Source organism: Stegostoma tigrinum, chromosome 30 (genome assembly GCF_030684315.1).
Source record: "Stegostoma tigrinum isolate sSteTig4 chromosome 30, sSteTig4.hap1, whole genome shotgun sequence".
Lineage (NCBI taxonomy): Eukaryota > Metazoa > Chordata > Chondrichthyes > Orectolobiformes > Stegostomatidae > Stegostoma > Stegostoma tigrinum.
The window spans coordinates 40,784,468-40,800,302 of record NC_081383.1 but is presented as its reverse complement, the minus strand read 5'-3'; the positions used below and the strand labels follow the sequence as shown (position 1 = coordinate 40,800,302).

Below are 15,835 nucleotides of genomic sequence, written 5' to 3'. Positions count from 1 at the left end.
GATTAGGGAACCATGGATGACAGGTGAAATTGAGAGGCTAGCCAAGAGGTAAAAGGAAGCATACACGAGGCCCAGGCGACAGACAGACGAAGCTTTGGAAGAATCTGGGGAATGTAGGGCGAATCTGAAACGAGGCATTAAGAGGGCTGAGAGAGGACATGAGATACTGCTGGCAAACATGGTTAAGGAAAATCCCAAAGCCTAGAGAAAGGATTAGCCCACTTAAAGGCATGTTATGCACTGAGTCAGAGAAAATGGGTGCCATTCTCAACGAGTACTTTGCATCGGTATTCAGCAAGGAGACGGACATGACAGATGTTGAGGTTAGGGATAGATGTTTGCTTACTCTAGGTCGAGTTGACATAAGATTGGATTAGATTAGATTCCCTACAGCATGGAAACAGGCCCTTTGGCCCAACAATCCACACCGCCCTTTGGAACATCCCACCCAAACCCATCCCCCTATAACTCACACACACCCCTGAACACTACGGGCAATTTAGCATGGCCGATCCACCCAGCCTGCACATCTTTGGATTGTGGGAGGAAACCGGAGCACCCGGACGAAACCCACGCAGAAACGGGGAGAATGTGCAAATTCCACACAGACAGTTGCCCGAGGTTGGAATTCAACCTGGGTCCCTGGTGCTGTGAGGCTGCAGGGCTAACTATTGAGCCACCGTGCCGCCCCAAATGAGAAATAAGGAGGAAGTGTTGGGTATCCTCAAAGACATTAAGGTGGACAAGTCCCCTGGTCCAGATGGGGTCTATCCCAGGTTATTGAGGGAAGACAGAGGGGAAAGAGCTGTGGCCTTAACAGATATCTTTGCAGCATCCTTCGACACGGGTGAGGTCCTGAAGGACTGGAGACTTGCTAATGTCGTCCCCTTGTTTAAGAAGGGTAGCAAGGATAGCCCAGGTAATTATAGGCCGGTGAGCCTGATGTCAGTGGTTGGGAAGCCACTGGAGAAGATACTGAAGCATAGGATCTAAGCCCATTTTCTTCCAAATGGGCTTATCAGTGATAGGCAACAGGTTTTGTGCAGGGAAGGTCACGTCTTACCAACTTAATGGAATTCTTTGAGGATGTGTCAGAGTTGATTGGTGAGGGAAAGGCTGTAGATGTCATATACATGGACTTCAGTAAGGCATTTGAGACGGTTCCCCACGGCAGGCTGATGGAGAAAGTGAAGTCACATGGGGTCCAGAGTGTGCTAGCTAGATGGATAAAAAACTACCTCGGCAAGAAGAGACAGAGTAATAGTGGAAGGGAGTTTTTCCAACTTGGAGACCTGTGACTAGTGACCAGGGATCTGTGCTGGGACCACTGTTGTTTGTGATATATGTAAATGATTAGAAGGAAGGTGCAGGTGGTCTGATCAGCAAGTTTGCAGATGACACTAAGATTGGTGGAGTAGCTGATAGTGAAAGGGACTGTCAGAAATTACAGCAGAATATAGACAGACTGGAGAGTTGGGTATATATATGGCAGATGGAGTTCAATCTGGGCAAACGCGAGGTGATGCATTTTGGAAGATCTAATTCAAGGACGAACTATACAGCAAATGGAAAAGTCCTAGGGAAAATTGATGAACAGAGAGATCTGGGTGTTCAGGTCCATTGTTCCTTGAAGGTGACAACGCAGGTCAATAGAGTGGTCAAGAAGGCATATGGCATGCTTTCTTTCATTGGGCAGGGTATTGAGTACTAGAGTGGGCAGGTCATGTTGCAGTTGTATAGGACTTGCGTTCGGCCACATTTAGAGTACTGCATACAGTTCTGGTTGCCACATTACTAAAAGGATGTGGACACTTGAGAGTTGGAAGAGGGTGCAGAGGAGGTTCACCAGGATGTTGCCTGGTTTGGACGGTGCTAGCTGTGAAGAGAGGTTGATTACATTCGGATTATTTTCATTAGAAAGACAGAGATTGAGGGGGGAACCTGATTGAGGTCTACAAAATCATGAGGAGTATAGACAGGGTGGATATTAAGAAGCTTCCTTCCCCTGCCAGAGTGGGCGACTCAATTACTAGGGGTCATGAGTTCAACGTAAGAGGAGGAAATTTCTTTACGTGGAGGGTCGTGGGTGCCTGGAACGCTTTGCCCGCGGAGGCGGTAGATGCAGCCACGTTAGTGTCTTTTAAAATAGAACTGGACAGGTACATGGATGGGCGGGGGGAAGCAAATGGACACAGACCCTTACAAAATAGATGAAAGGTTAGACAGAGGATCTCGATCGGCGCAGGCTTGGAGGGTCGAAGGGCCTGTTCCTGGGCTGTAATTTTCTCGGTTTAATAAATGATACAAGTGTAGTACAGTGAATGTTCACTCCAAGGATTCTTGGACCGAGGGGATTATTTGATGCGTGACGGTTGGACAGGCTAAACATGTCTTCATAAGAGTTTAGGAAAATGAGAGGCGATTGTATTGAGACACGAAGATCCCGAGGGGACCAGGCAGACCAGACACTGAAAGGACGTTGCACCTCGTGGCGGGGGAAAGCACTAGAATGAGGGGACAGTATTAAAATATGGCACTTTTGGGTTAACATGGGAGGCGAGGGAAAAAATAATGTTTTCACTCTTGCAAAGAGGAGAGTCTGTGGCACTCTCTTCAGGGAAGGGTGGAAATGGTGTTCGTCAACAGATTATAAAATGGAGGGAAAGAAATTCTGGAGTAACAAAAGGGAGAAACAGCATATCAGGGCTGTGGAGGGAATCTGGAATTCAACACACAATTAGATCATAGAACATAACAGCTTGAGCTCAGTCCTACTGTACACACCCAGACATTTCTACGGAAAGGGACAAGGAAAGTAAATCAAGGCACAAGCGTGCAGTGAATGGGAGAATGGTCAGTAATGTCATGGAACAGAAAAGCCTTGGCGTACACATTCACCTCATCTCGGAACTGAGGTAACAAATGGCTTAGATCACATGTAGCTTCTTGTCAGTTTATGTGATACTGATGTAGTTTCTGGAATTATACATTAAACTGATTTTCAATTTTGAAGCAGGGAAGCTAGACTAAGGCCTTGCCCTGTCCCCTCCACGCATTGCAATATTTCTGGGCTCTTCTTTCAAGGTGATAGCAGGGTGGCTGATCCAGCTGCTCAACGTTGGAGCAAGGGGCAGGTCATTCAGAGTGGAGCTGACTTGGCAGATCAGTACAACCAGGGCTGAGCTTATCTTAGCCTCAACTCCATTTACATCATGTAACCCTCCAACCTGCGAATTGGGAATTTACTTTCCGAGCATGCACAGCAATCTGGGAAGTAGTGAGTGAGCGAGCGAGCTAGCTTCACACAGTTGTTAAGATGACCAAATTTATTTTATTGCTTTGAAGGAAGAGGTTATAGCAAGGTCCACTACTAATCTCATTTCAGCTTGCGTCTTCTCGTGGGACCTTGCACTGACAGCGTTACATGATGGAGGACAGAAAAAAAAAAGGCTTGCAGTGAAAATACTTGAAGCATTTGTTATTTAAAGCTATAATCATATACCTACCTTGCCAATTTCTTTGGTGGGGTGGCAGGGGAAGGCAAAGAAGAAAAGGAAGGAGTCCCTCACTAGCCCAGCCTGGTCTACTCAGGAGTGACTATTGAGAAGAGCCAAAAAGCACATGATGCAGTTCCTGGCACACATGCCATAATGAGATCCACAAAAAAAAAAAAACACATTTCACTGTCATCTCTGACTGTTTACCCAGTGATAGAGTTCTGTAATTGCAGGACTAAAGTTCAAGAGAAGCCACTACAAACGGGTGCAATGGGACATGAACCACCCGAGGAGCACAGGACTCCCGACACACCAGAGATGCAACACAGATCGCACATCAGGATGTTCAGGTTGCTCCTGGTTCTCACTTGGACGTTCCTGTGAGGAGAAATGAATCCTTTGCCAGGAAGTTACTGCTGCATGTGGCCTGTGAAGCCACTGCACGAGTCTGCAGTGTGAGAAAGACAGGACAGGCATTAGCCTGAGGAGAAATAATAAACAGTGGGCCATTCAGCATTGGATGGGAGAGCAGGGTCAGTGATCATGGCTGGTCATTCAGCTCAGTATCCTGTGCTCACTCTCATCCTTTGCCCAATAGCCTCAATGTGGGCCATCTCAGCTAATGTTATCAATGCTTTACTCTCAACTGCTGAGAAAGAGGATTCTCTAGGCTCAGCACACTGGTGCTATCTTCACCTCATTTGGTCGTAGCTGTCGAATCCCACAACCTTCAGGGAGTGACCACTACTTCTGGATAGCCAGGGTAGAACAGAAACTAAGTGTAGGGAAAAATGGTGAATAGAGTTCAGAAACATCCCCATTGGAGGAATTCAGATCGATTAGTACAACTGGTCAAACACTATTAACCAACAAATGCAAGCTGCAGACTCATTACTGTTACATCTGGTGTGGAGGTATGTGGGTCAAGTCTATGGTTATGAAATGGAAAAGGTGCCAGTTGATGTTGAGCATTTAGCTAGTGTAGATTGCTGACATCCCAGCGATACCAAAGAGAGGGAATATGTTCTGGTCTAGGACTACCAAAAGACAGCCAGCCTCACCCTGCAGTGTAACAGAATGTGGTATTGACAGAAGAATAGTGGCTGGAGAAAAGCCTCAAGTGTGGGTCTTACCCATTTACAGTTTGTAGTCAAGGGGCCAGAGGGGAAGTATTCAAAGCTCACTGTCAGGTTGGAGACCACAGGGAAAGTACAGAAGTGCTTGAGTGGGTAATAGCCCTCTGACAGGCTCACAGTGTTCCTAAAAGTAACTAAGATTCTAGGATGTCACCACTCGCCAACCACAGAACAGTTTGTTTCAACATCAGGTCAGGGCTGGGAACTCCGCAGTTCAGTAACTCCAAGCCGCTCACCATTTGGTCTTATGATTAATTACTGTCCCTCAAGTTGACGATTCACAATGCACCACACTTCTGGAGGATGCTGGGATGTTGAGTTTCAAACACACCAGGGGCAGGTTTCTGTCTGGTTTATTGGTATTTGCGTGCTACAGTTCAATCTTGTGACACTGGGCATCCAGGGCTGGCTTCTTCATTCTGTACACTGCAGCCATCACCACCAACAGCAACACCAGAAACCCAATGGCTACTCCAATCACAACAGGAGATCCAGCAGCACCTGTTGGGAGACGGAAGGTGTTGAGACATTGGAAAGGTGCTCCATGAACCAGAGAAGAAGCATCACTTACCATTCTCATTCAGCTGCTTAGACTGGCTGTTCTCCTGCAACAGGAATACAACAGGACCAGGAGAACTTACCAAGGTCCCCTCATGGAGGGGAGCACTCCTGCGAGATCCTATTTGTGGGAAGAGGGACATGACAGATTGTTAGAATCCATGTTGGGACTACAATCAGGATGCTGTATCTTTGCTAACTGGATGTAGGGGACATTGAAGATCAGAGACAGAGGGGGTGGATCTCAGCTCAGCAGAAAGCATCAAGGAACTCACTTGGACCACATCTGGTTGTACAGTCATCCCGACCAGAGGGAGAGCAAACCTCAGCACTGCAGTGCAGGTAAACCTAGGAAGGAATTTATACTCGAGGTGAGCATTTTGTAGCTTGTACCCAGGGGTGTAGTACAGAGTCAGCAAGAAGATTTCATGAATGCAGCCTAATTCTGAGCATTTGGTTACCTGTCCAGAGAGGGGCTGCTCAGACACTCCATCCAAGAAAACAAAGGTCTTCACTTCAAACTGCTTGTGATGGGCTGGGAACTGCAGGCCAGAAGAGGCATCTACTGGGTGGAGGGCAGTCAGGTAGTCATCGCCCTCATAGGGGCACCTGGAACAGGAGGTGGTCAGTTACTCATTAGTTTAAGACCATCCAAGAAATAATTCATTCAAAAAATATTGGCTCAAGTGTTTGAAACAATCACTGAAACCAAATTTTGAAAGTCTATGGGGTGGGGGGTAGGCAGGATACCTTAAGGAAGTTAACATGGCTAAGGAAGAGGAAGGCCAGGCAAAAGTCAGGTCAATGGTGCCAGGTAATAATTGTTCTCCAAGCCTAAACGTGAGGTCCAATGCGTCTGCTTTTAGACTGTTCTGAAGTCCCAGTATATTGCACAAACTGATGGCAGAGGCAAGTAAAACCGATTGGTCTGTTCACCCTGAGACTGTGCTGAAAGCTGACAGTCCTTCATTGTAGTCAACACGATTGAGGAACTAGCATTTGGGGAGCAATGTTGCTGCAATGAATGACAGGTCATCTCACCGTCAGGTAGAGACGGTTTAAGGAGTGGGGCCTTGCAGTGTGGATTGATTTAATCTTCAGAATGAGGAGATTTCAGAGCCAATGTTGAAGAAATGCTGCTCGAGAGAATGGTTTGAAGTGGGAACAGGGTTTGACAACAGGTGTGATTAAGATGGGCAGCTGTTTATTAATGTATTGTAGTGAGTCACAAACCAACCAAGAGAATGGGCCCTCTGTGCCATTTGTTTCAAAGTGCTGACACTTACTGCAGCTCTGGCCCAGGCCCACAAATCTCACTGATATTGTTCTGGAACAATACCCTTAAATCCACACATTTCAAGGCCAGGCTTTTCCATTCAGAGTCCTTACCCATCCACCAGGAGACTCCACTGCACCTCATGGTCAGGGGCTGGCACAGGGGTTGCCCAGCAGTCACGCAATCTCAGCACAATCATTGGGTCAGTGCGATCCTTCACACGAACCTCAACAAACACCGACTCCCGAAGGATCCTCTCAATGGGGTAGTCACTGTCCTTGTACCACAGCCTGTAGTTGCCATCTAACAGAAACAAGGAGAACAAGCCAGTCACTCCCTGAAGGAATACATTCCTAGAGCTCTATTACCAGGGCAGCACTACCTTTTGCTATTCGCAGTTCCAGCCTCAGGATCCCATCTTCAGAAGCAGCTGGTGGAGCGAGTGTGTAAACTGAGACATTGATTTGTAAGCCAGCCTCATGCTCCCCCTTGTACTTGCACTGGATGTGCAGGCTGTCGAGAGACACAAAGAGGTGGTGGCATTTCAGTCAGTAACTCTTCCCTGTACACACCAAGAAAGCCCACTGCCCTCTCACCTGAAGAGGCTGTCCCTGGTTATTGAGCCCTGTGGCCCCATCTGAACCATCCTCTTCCCCAAGATGTCTGTTTCATACACAAAGCTGCCAGTCTCCTCCTGCAATGGAGGGCACTGATTAATAGTGAGCTGGCCCATTCAAAGGGGACTAATGCCAGACCCCCCCAATACTCACCCGCTGGGTCAAGCCACAAGAGGTAATTGGGAAGCGGAAGGCTACAAGTTCCTCTGTGATGAGCTTAGGCCTGCACTCAGCTTCTTGCCCATCTTTCACGTACAGAGATGACAGGTTGAGGGCAGGACGGGTCAGGTTCCTGCTGATTGCTACAATGAACTGGCCATCTGCTGTACACACTGCAAAGAGAAAAAGGTTCAGTTTCACATTCGCGGTTGTGGCCTCCAGTCATTGACAGAAGGATCAAGATTCAAAGACCCAAAAATTAACAGTTATGCTACTGGGAATCTGGTCTGAATTGTTCAAGTTCTAATGGAGAAAAAGCCTTCAAGGCAGATTGTCTCACACCATGCTGTGTTGACAATGTCAGCTCCACAGCCACAAAATCCACATGCAGTACCAGTGTCTGGAACTGACTGAGCAACGTCGGCCTGTCCATCATTGCGCCAAACCACAGGCAGCTTATGGGAGAAATGCTCATCGAGGGGCAAGGAAAGAAAACGGCAATCTTATTGAGGATCACCAGTGTGGTGGAAAAATAGGGTCACTGGCCTGACTTGTCTCTGCATCCAAAAACTGGGATTTGTGCACATGGAGGGAAATCTTCATGACCCAGCTACAGACCTGCTGAGCCCAACTGTGTCAGGTCTGTAGTGAGGACGGTGCCGTGAGCAACAGCTTCGCTTCTTTCTCGATCTATTCATTCCAAAGAGAAGAAAGTTCCAGCTAGAAAAGCTATTATACATGAACTGAAACCAAGTCCTCAGTCATGTAACTGATCGATCCGGGTGGTGTACTGTGAACTGTGCGATGAGCAAACCTTCATCTAGTTTTTAGGCCAAAGTGGGATGTGTTTGAAGTTGGATGAAAACAGGGACCAGACTAAATGCAGAATCCTGCCTAGTGTCATTGTCACAAATACTGGAGAAGAGATGCTCAGAATGGGGCTTGATAAAAACATGGACAAAAACACAGTCAGCTCGAAGAATCATTGTTGGCTGAAAGGGTCTTCACGAGCTACTCCCTGTGAGGAGTACAGCCAAACAAACAGTTACAGGAAAATATGAGACAGTGTTTCAGTGCAACAGCACGCCACTCCAGTGTTGCTGGCTGCAACAGGGAGAACATTGAAAGGGAGGGCAGGGAGAAACATCGATGTCCAACATTCAACTTCACCCAAAAACAACCAATCCAGCTGGTGAGTTGGGGTTCCTGGCAGCATCTACATCCAGTAGAGACTCATGGAGGTGGTAGTGGAGGGGGATTTGGGTAGGAACAGGATCTGACAGCAGCTGCCTTGGAGAGCTGGGCCTGAAGCAGATTCATGGAAGTGGCTAGTTCAGGCTGGTGGTGTCTGCATTGGTGAGGCAGAGGGAGGACTGTGGCAAGGGTCAGGGGAGGCAAAGTGGTGCCCAAGAGCAACATGGCAAAGGGGATTTGTGCCTGATCACCAGGCCCACAGCAAAGTGTAGAATAACTGCAAGATTCACACTTTTTCCTGCCTTTGTATTCTAGGTTTGGTTTTCCATCCTCGGACAGTGCCATCACAACTAAAATTCAAAGCAAAACTGAAATACCAGTTTGACAAGCCAACTTCAACTGTTCAGTGGGGCATCAGTCACCAGTCCTTCAGAGGCCATTCAGCCAAACTACACATGGAACAATTACATTGTCAGCCTCACTGCCTAGCACAAAATCAGGCTGGCAATTACATTTCTTTGAAGGACCATTCATTCCAAAGATTGGTTATTCTGCCCAGACATCCCTGATCAGTAACATTTCAATGGTGAAAAAAGTTAGTTATTTCTACAACTTGAGGAAGGCTGTTTCTCCTCCCCCCCCCCCCCCAACCAAACCATCCTTATCTGGAGTGGGAGAAGTCTCAATGTTGTACACCTAATCACATCTCTATTTTTGATTAGAGAATTACAGCAGTTTCTATTGAAGATTAGACCAGAAACACCACCCGAGTGTTACTTCAGAAAAATCCCCACAGCCAGCAATACCCCATTTGATGCCTTGATGAAAGGAGAGATCAAGTTGACTTGGCCAACTATTATTTCAAATGGCATGCCACCTTCTGTGGCAAAGTGTTGCCATCTTTGGTCTGCACCTACTTCAGAGCTACACTAGCTAGTTTATTTCAGCCCTCCCCATTCCTTGACCGAGGACCTCACTTCATATCAATGCTATTTGCACCTTCCCAACCATCACACTGCTGGCCTGTTAGACTTGAACCACACTAATGTGGAGCTCTCACTGCTGGACAGTCAGATACCATCCTTACATTCTCTGATCCACAGCACATGTGTTTCATTGATGCAACATTTCGTCACAAACACTCAAAGATACAGGAGTGTTGCCAGAACACAGTTTAAGGGAGTAAGGAACAAGCCAGTGTACAAGGTGAGAACATGTCAACTACAGCAAGACAAACACTTCCAATTGGATTCCCCAACACAAGGCAAGTTTGAAGCAAACTGTTTTCTGGCTGATGATAGAAGTTTTTATTTGACTGCCAGCCAACCATAGGAAGTCCCTGACATGGAAACCAAAGCATCTACAAATAGCTAGAGATTTTATTTGCTGTCAAAAAAATTGGATAAACAGACCCAGAGCTGCCAGGACTTCCCTCAGAGCTCCTCAATCAGAGGACAGTTCACTGTAATCCATCCCCACCTCCTTTGGTGCAGGGAGGCAAGCTACAGACCATGTGATATATCTGACCCAAAAACCAGCTTCCATCCTGAAGATCGATCTATTGGGCTCCACATGGATATTACGTGATTCTTCAGCAAAGGACTCAGGACATCTCCCAAACAGCATGACTCCTAATGTGCCACAAAAGAGAGAAACAGAGTTACCTAAAATAACCCACTAAAGGGGTTCCATCAAAGTGACGAACAGCAAGATTTACTGGGTTTTGTGAATCTTTCCCAAATTCTATCAAGTCAACTTCTGTCCAAACCCCAGACTAAGCTTCTGTTGTCAAACACCTGCTTCGACTGGAGGACCAATCCAATCTGGCCAAAATTTAAAAGACAAAATAACTGAAAATCAAGAACAGAAACTAAGCTGCCAGAAGAGCTCAGGTCAAGCAGTAACTGTTTAAAACAGAAGCAGAGTTAACGTTGCGGATCCAGTGACACGACGTCACACCATTATCCCAACATCAAACCAACCAGTCACTTCACTCGGGACCATCCCCGACTCTACCAGAGAGACACACACACAGTCACGTCGCTGTTTTATTTTCTCAAGCACAGGAGAGTGCCTCCCTCCGACTGAATCCCCACAAAGAGTCCTTCAACGTTGCACAAGGAATCAGGAACAAAGTCCCCGCTGATGGCTTCACTGTCGGGCTCACTTGCTCGCCGCGCAAACACCTGCATTAGCGACAGGAGGAACAATCCAACTTGGCCAAAATAAAAAAGATAACTACAGATGCCGTAAGTCAGGACAACAAAGTTGCTGGAAAGGCTCAGCAAGTCAGGCACCATCTGTTTCATAAGATTCAGTTAACGTTTCAGTGATCCTTCGACATGACATTGTCCATCACTAAACCAACCACTTCACTCAGGACCATCCGCTACTCTACTAGAAAGAGGCAGTGTCACATTGCTGGGTTACTTTCTCAGGCACAGGTGAGTTTGTCTTCCTCCCCACAAACAGTCCTTCACCATTGCACAAGGAATCAGGAACAATGTCCCGGCTGATCGCTTCAGTGTCGGGCTCATTTGCTCGCTGCGGGATCCGGGAGGTGGGTGCTGCTTACCCGGGCTCTCTCTCAGGTTGTAGAAACACGGCTGCCCACTGAGGCTCGGTGACTCAAAGAAGCAGCCCCGCTTGATACAGTCAGTGCTGCTGATAGCGGGCGGGCCACACGGCAGCCTCCAGGCCGGCTCCGGGTCACGCACAGCAGAGGCCAGGAGGGGCAGAGCGGCCCACAGGCCCAGCCAACACAACAAACAATGTCCCATCGCGCTCCCTGAAGCTGTGCAGGGCCCTGAGCACCAGCCCGCTTTATAGACAGCAATTGGTGAGGAGCCAATCGCAGTTTAGCCGCTTCCTGCCCCACGGGGTTTTACTGCAGTTCCCAGTAAATCGATTCTTTCTGTCGAGTTGATTGCAATCTCTAAACAAGCTCTGAACACGCGGCTTATTGAACAATTAATTCCTTCCGTGTTTCATTCATTCGGACAAACCCGAACCGCTCTTTAAACTTTACATTTCAGATCATGGGAAATTTCATTCAGGTTTGTGACACCAGGTCTATCGGTTCAGACTTTACCTGTGGGCAGCGAAAGGGAAATAAATGTGAGGGAACAAAGTACATTTGGAGGATCCCTCTTCAGAATGTGTCCTTTAGTCCGGAGCTAACGTTCCCCATGCGGCACTGCCAGCAGGCCCGCTCAGCTCCTGACCACATCACAGCCTTGGTTCACACATGGACAAAAGAGCTGAACTCCAGAGGCGAGGTGAGAGTGACGGTCATAGAACATAGAACATTACAGCACAGTACAGGCCCTTCGGCCCTCGATGTTGTGCCGACCTGTCATACCGAACTCAAGCCCATCTAACCTACACTATTCCATGTACGTCCAGATGCTTGTCCAATGACGACTTCAATGTACCTAAAGTTGGCGAATCTACTACCGTTGCAGGCAAAGCGTTCCATTCCCTTACTACTCTCTGAGTAAAGAAACTACCTCTGACATCTGTCCTATATCTTTCACCCCTCAATGTTTAGCTGTGCCCCCTCGTGCTCGCCGTCGCCATCCTAGGAAAAGAGCTCTCCCTATCCACCCTATCTAACCCTCTGATTATTTTATACGTTTCAATTAAGTTGCCTCTCAACCTTCATCTCCCGAATGAAAACAGCCTCAAGCCCCTCAGCCGTCCCTCGTAAGACCTTCCGGCCATACCAGGCAACATCCTAGTAAATCTCCTCTGCACCCTTTCCAAAGCTTCCACATCGTTCTTATGATGCGGTGACCAGAACTGAACACATCAAGGCTGCATTCGACCGGGTGAGGCATCAAGGAGCCTGAGCATGGACTGACTGACTGACTCACTCACTCTCTGGGACAACCGGATGGAGGCAGGCCCTCACTCAAGCTCCGGGAGGTTGAGGGGATGCTCTGGTCCTTGGTAAGGGTTACAGGGAGAAAGCAGGACAGAGCGACTGAGAAACGTATTATCTGTGAACAAATGGTGCAACAGATCTGATGGGCCAAATGGCCTGCTTCTGCACCTCGTTATGGTTTTAAGAATCGATCACTCCTTGTATGAGAGGCATATTTCAACAAGTTATTCGCTGTAATGTTCAAATTTCCAAATCTCATTGTTTCCACATCTCATTTAATCGTCTGGAATGACTGTAGCTCGCACTGGAAACGTGATTCATTATTCTAATCAAGACTCCGTTTCAGGGTGATATTTCAATTTGTGAATCATCATCTGGGAGTTTATCCCTGATTTCTTTCTTTTCCTCAAATCTTTCATGTCTTAAACATATGGGCGGGCCACTAGGATCTAAGGATGCAAAGAGGCTGGTCAATCCATTGAATGGTGGAACGGAGTCAGATTATGCCTATCTGAGTTCTGAACCTCACTTTCATGCCTTTCCCACCTCATTTGCTGATGTAAAATGTGTCTCCCTCCATTTAACAACCCAACCTCCACAGACCTATGCAGTGAAGAAGTAAATTACCCATCTGTCTTAAATATGTGACTGTCTTATTCTGAGATTGTGACTTTTGACCCTAGAATCTCACAGAGAGGCAAACTTTCTACACCACCTTCCCTCTAAAACATTTATTTCTGGTTCCACGACATTACCTCTCATTCTTTATTTCAAGGAATAGTGGCTTTATCTAAACAAGAACAAGAAATTCAAGTAAGTTGAGAAATCACATTCTAATGCAGTTTATTTATTCTTTCAATGCTGTCATCCCTTACACCTTCTGGTTGAAGGATGATTATCAAGTTGGGACAAGTCTTTGCAAAGACGAAAATGAATTTTTTGAGATAATGAAATGTGAGGCTGGATGAACACAGCAGGCCCAGCAACATCTCAGGAGCACAAGCTTTTGTGCTCCTGAGATGCTGCTGGGCCTGCTGTGTTCATCCAGTCTCACGTTTCATTATCTTAGATTCTCCAGCATCTGCACTTCCCATTATCAATGAATTAGCTGATCTATGATGTGAACAACACAACAGAAGGGTTCGAGCTTGAGTTCGGCCAGAAGCATGCTTCACTCCAACTAAAGGGACAGAATGAGATAGGGAAAGCTGACTGAGACTCTCAGTCTCAGCAATGTCTTGAGACAAGATCAAAGAATGTACTGCCATTTAATCAGATCCTGTTGCTGGCATGATGACTGGTGCCGAGAGTAACTGAGGAGCATGAAGAATCTGATCTACGTCCTCCTATCATCCTCTAAGGTATATCAAATCATCATCATGTGTAAATGGTTGCAGAGGTGAATAAATGTGAGTCTTGCGAACTACAGTACTCTCTTGAAGTTAGATCAGAAGGTGGCCATTCTCATTACCGGGGGCCACTTGGGACCTTGCTAAATGAATAAGTGGAAGGTATTGGCAACGTTGAAGCCAATGACAGACCTTGCACAGCAATAGAGACACAGCCATGTTTTAAAACAGGAACAATTTGCACTCTGAAGGAATGTGAGGGATTATAATTGCTCAGACAGGTTGATTGTCAGTCATCAGCAACTGTCATCAAATGAGCGCTCGCGCTAAATGACTAAATGTCATTCCAGGAGGTGTCGTGGGAAATCAGTGTACAAATGGGGAAATCTCATTCACATCACAAGGAGGCTATGGGATCCTGACTGTTTCAGCGTAAAATGGATTGGGTCACACATGTTAGCGATTGTTGATTTACAATTCAAGCTAATGTCTTACAGCAAGTCGCTTTATTTTTTAACATCGATGACATTCATTCTTCACATTGCCAAGTTTCTCCAACACAGAGCTGTGAACATACACCGTTCATTACCTCCAGGTCATTGGCCTGACTGTGCCCATGTAGGACAGGAGCCAAATGGCTGATTGGAAAATGTGTATTACTGAGCACCCAGTCACCAGGAAGCTCTTATTTAAAAAGTATTTGGATGCCTATTGAGGTTTCCTCTTAAAAAAAACTGTACTTTTTAATTCCCACTAACTCATTTCGTGGGTGATGCTGTCACACAGTAACAATACCTTCTCTTTCTGTATTGACAGAAATGTCTCTGGGGTGTTTGGTCTCACTCTGAAGAAGAATCAGAATATTTCGTCAATGTCCTCATGTATTAATATTCACTAAACTTTAAGCCATGACACAAGGGAAACTTTAATTTGTTAGACACAGTGTTTATAATTGCTATGCGACAATACTGTTTTCCCACTTCCTATTACTTTGTTGGTGACGGAATGATACCTGGGAATGCACCAACAGCATGCCACTTTTCTGCTCTGCTCAAAACCAGCTGCACAGCATGGTCCCGAAACAGCCGGTTATTGTAAGATGGAGCCTTGCCGCAGCTCATCTTGGTGTAAAATCCAGCACAGATTTACTGCCACCATCCTCTTTCCTGGGAAGGATCGTCTCTACTAAAGAAAAAACCTCCCGGAGTCTAATGAGCAGACAGTATCATCTTAAACACAATGTCTTTCCCTCGCTACCTGCTGTAGACCCAGTCCAGCAGTGACATCTGTTAGGACCTTATCAGTGGTGCTGCTGCCAAGTCATTCTTGGTGTCATTGATATTCCTCACCGAGAGTACATTCTGTACATTTGCCAACTCACTGATTTTTCCCAAATGGCATTGAACATTGAGGAAAATGGTTTCATTAGCCTCAGGCTGGGCACAGCACTTGCTAATCAGCAGTTGGTTTCCTTGTCCATCTTTGACCTGATGCCACGAGACTTTGTGGGGTCTGCAGTCACTGATGAGCACTGCCAGGATAGCTCCCTCCTGAATCTATACCACGGTGTTGTCACCTTTGCAGGAACTGTCCTGCCAATGAGACACGGCATATCCAGGGCTGGTGATAGTATAATCTAGAATATCGTAAAGTATAATTCTGTGAATGTATCAGGCTGTTGCTTGGCTGGTCTGTGAGACAGCTCTCCAAATGTTGGCACACACTCACCTATTACCATTCGCAGGAATCTCCAATGCCACAGCTGCTACATTCAACTATCCATTCTGAACAGTTGCAATACTTATGCATATCTTTTGTGAAGACAATCTTTTTAAATGGAGCTGCGTTACAAAGTTGTGTGAGTACTTGTTGATTGGAAGGCACAAAGCCCGAACTGGTTTGTAAAAACTATGGTGGGGGTGGGTTTGGGGAAGAGATGCGGAAAGAGTGTGTAGACCCTTTCAGAGGTAAAGTGCTTTTCTCAGCTTAGAGATTTTTTTCTTCTGTGTAAGCATCTGTAAGTAGCTGAAGATGTACAGACAGTTCTGAAATTGAAATGCCTGTCAATTGGTTGTGTGAGTGGAAACTTTAGGCTCGTTTTGATATTCTGACACCCAGCTTGAATCAGCCAATTAATTGAAACCAAGCATTTCGTGATTCAAA

At 46.5% G+C, this 15,835-nt stretch overlaps 1 protein-coding gene across 1 annotated transcript; it reads right to left on the bottom strand.

Moving 5' to 3' along the window:
* Positions 1–5,003: 5,003 nt before the first annotated feature.
* Positions 5,004–11,245, bottom strand: LOC132206084 (zona pellucida sperm-binding protein 4-like). The gene is made up of 7 exons (XM_059638538.1): positions 11,013–11,245; positions 7,238–7,416; positions 6,850–6,967; positions 6,581–6,770; positions 5,653–5,800; positions 5,205–5,238; positions 5,004–5,134 (listed from the first exon to the last, which is right to left on the bottom strand). Exons 1-7 carry the CDS (start codon positions 11,215–11,217, stop codon positions 5,004–5,006), a joined length of 1,005 nt encoding a protein of 334 aa, XP_059494521.1. The 5' UTR covers positions 11,218–11,245.
* Between the last annotated feature and the right edge of the window lie 4,590 nt (positions 11,246–15,835).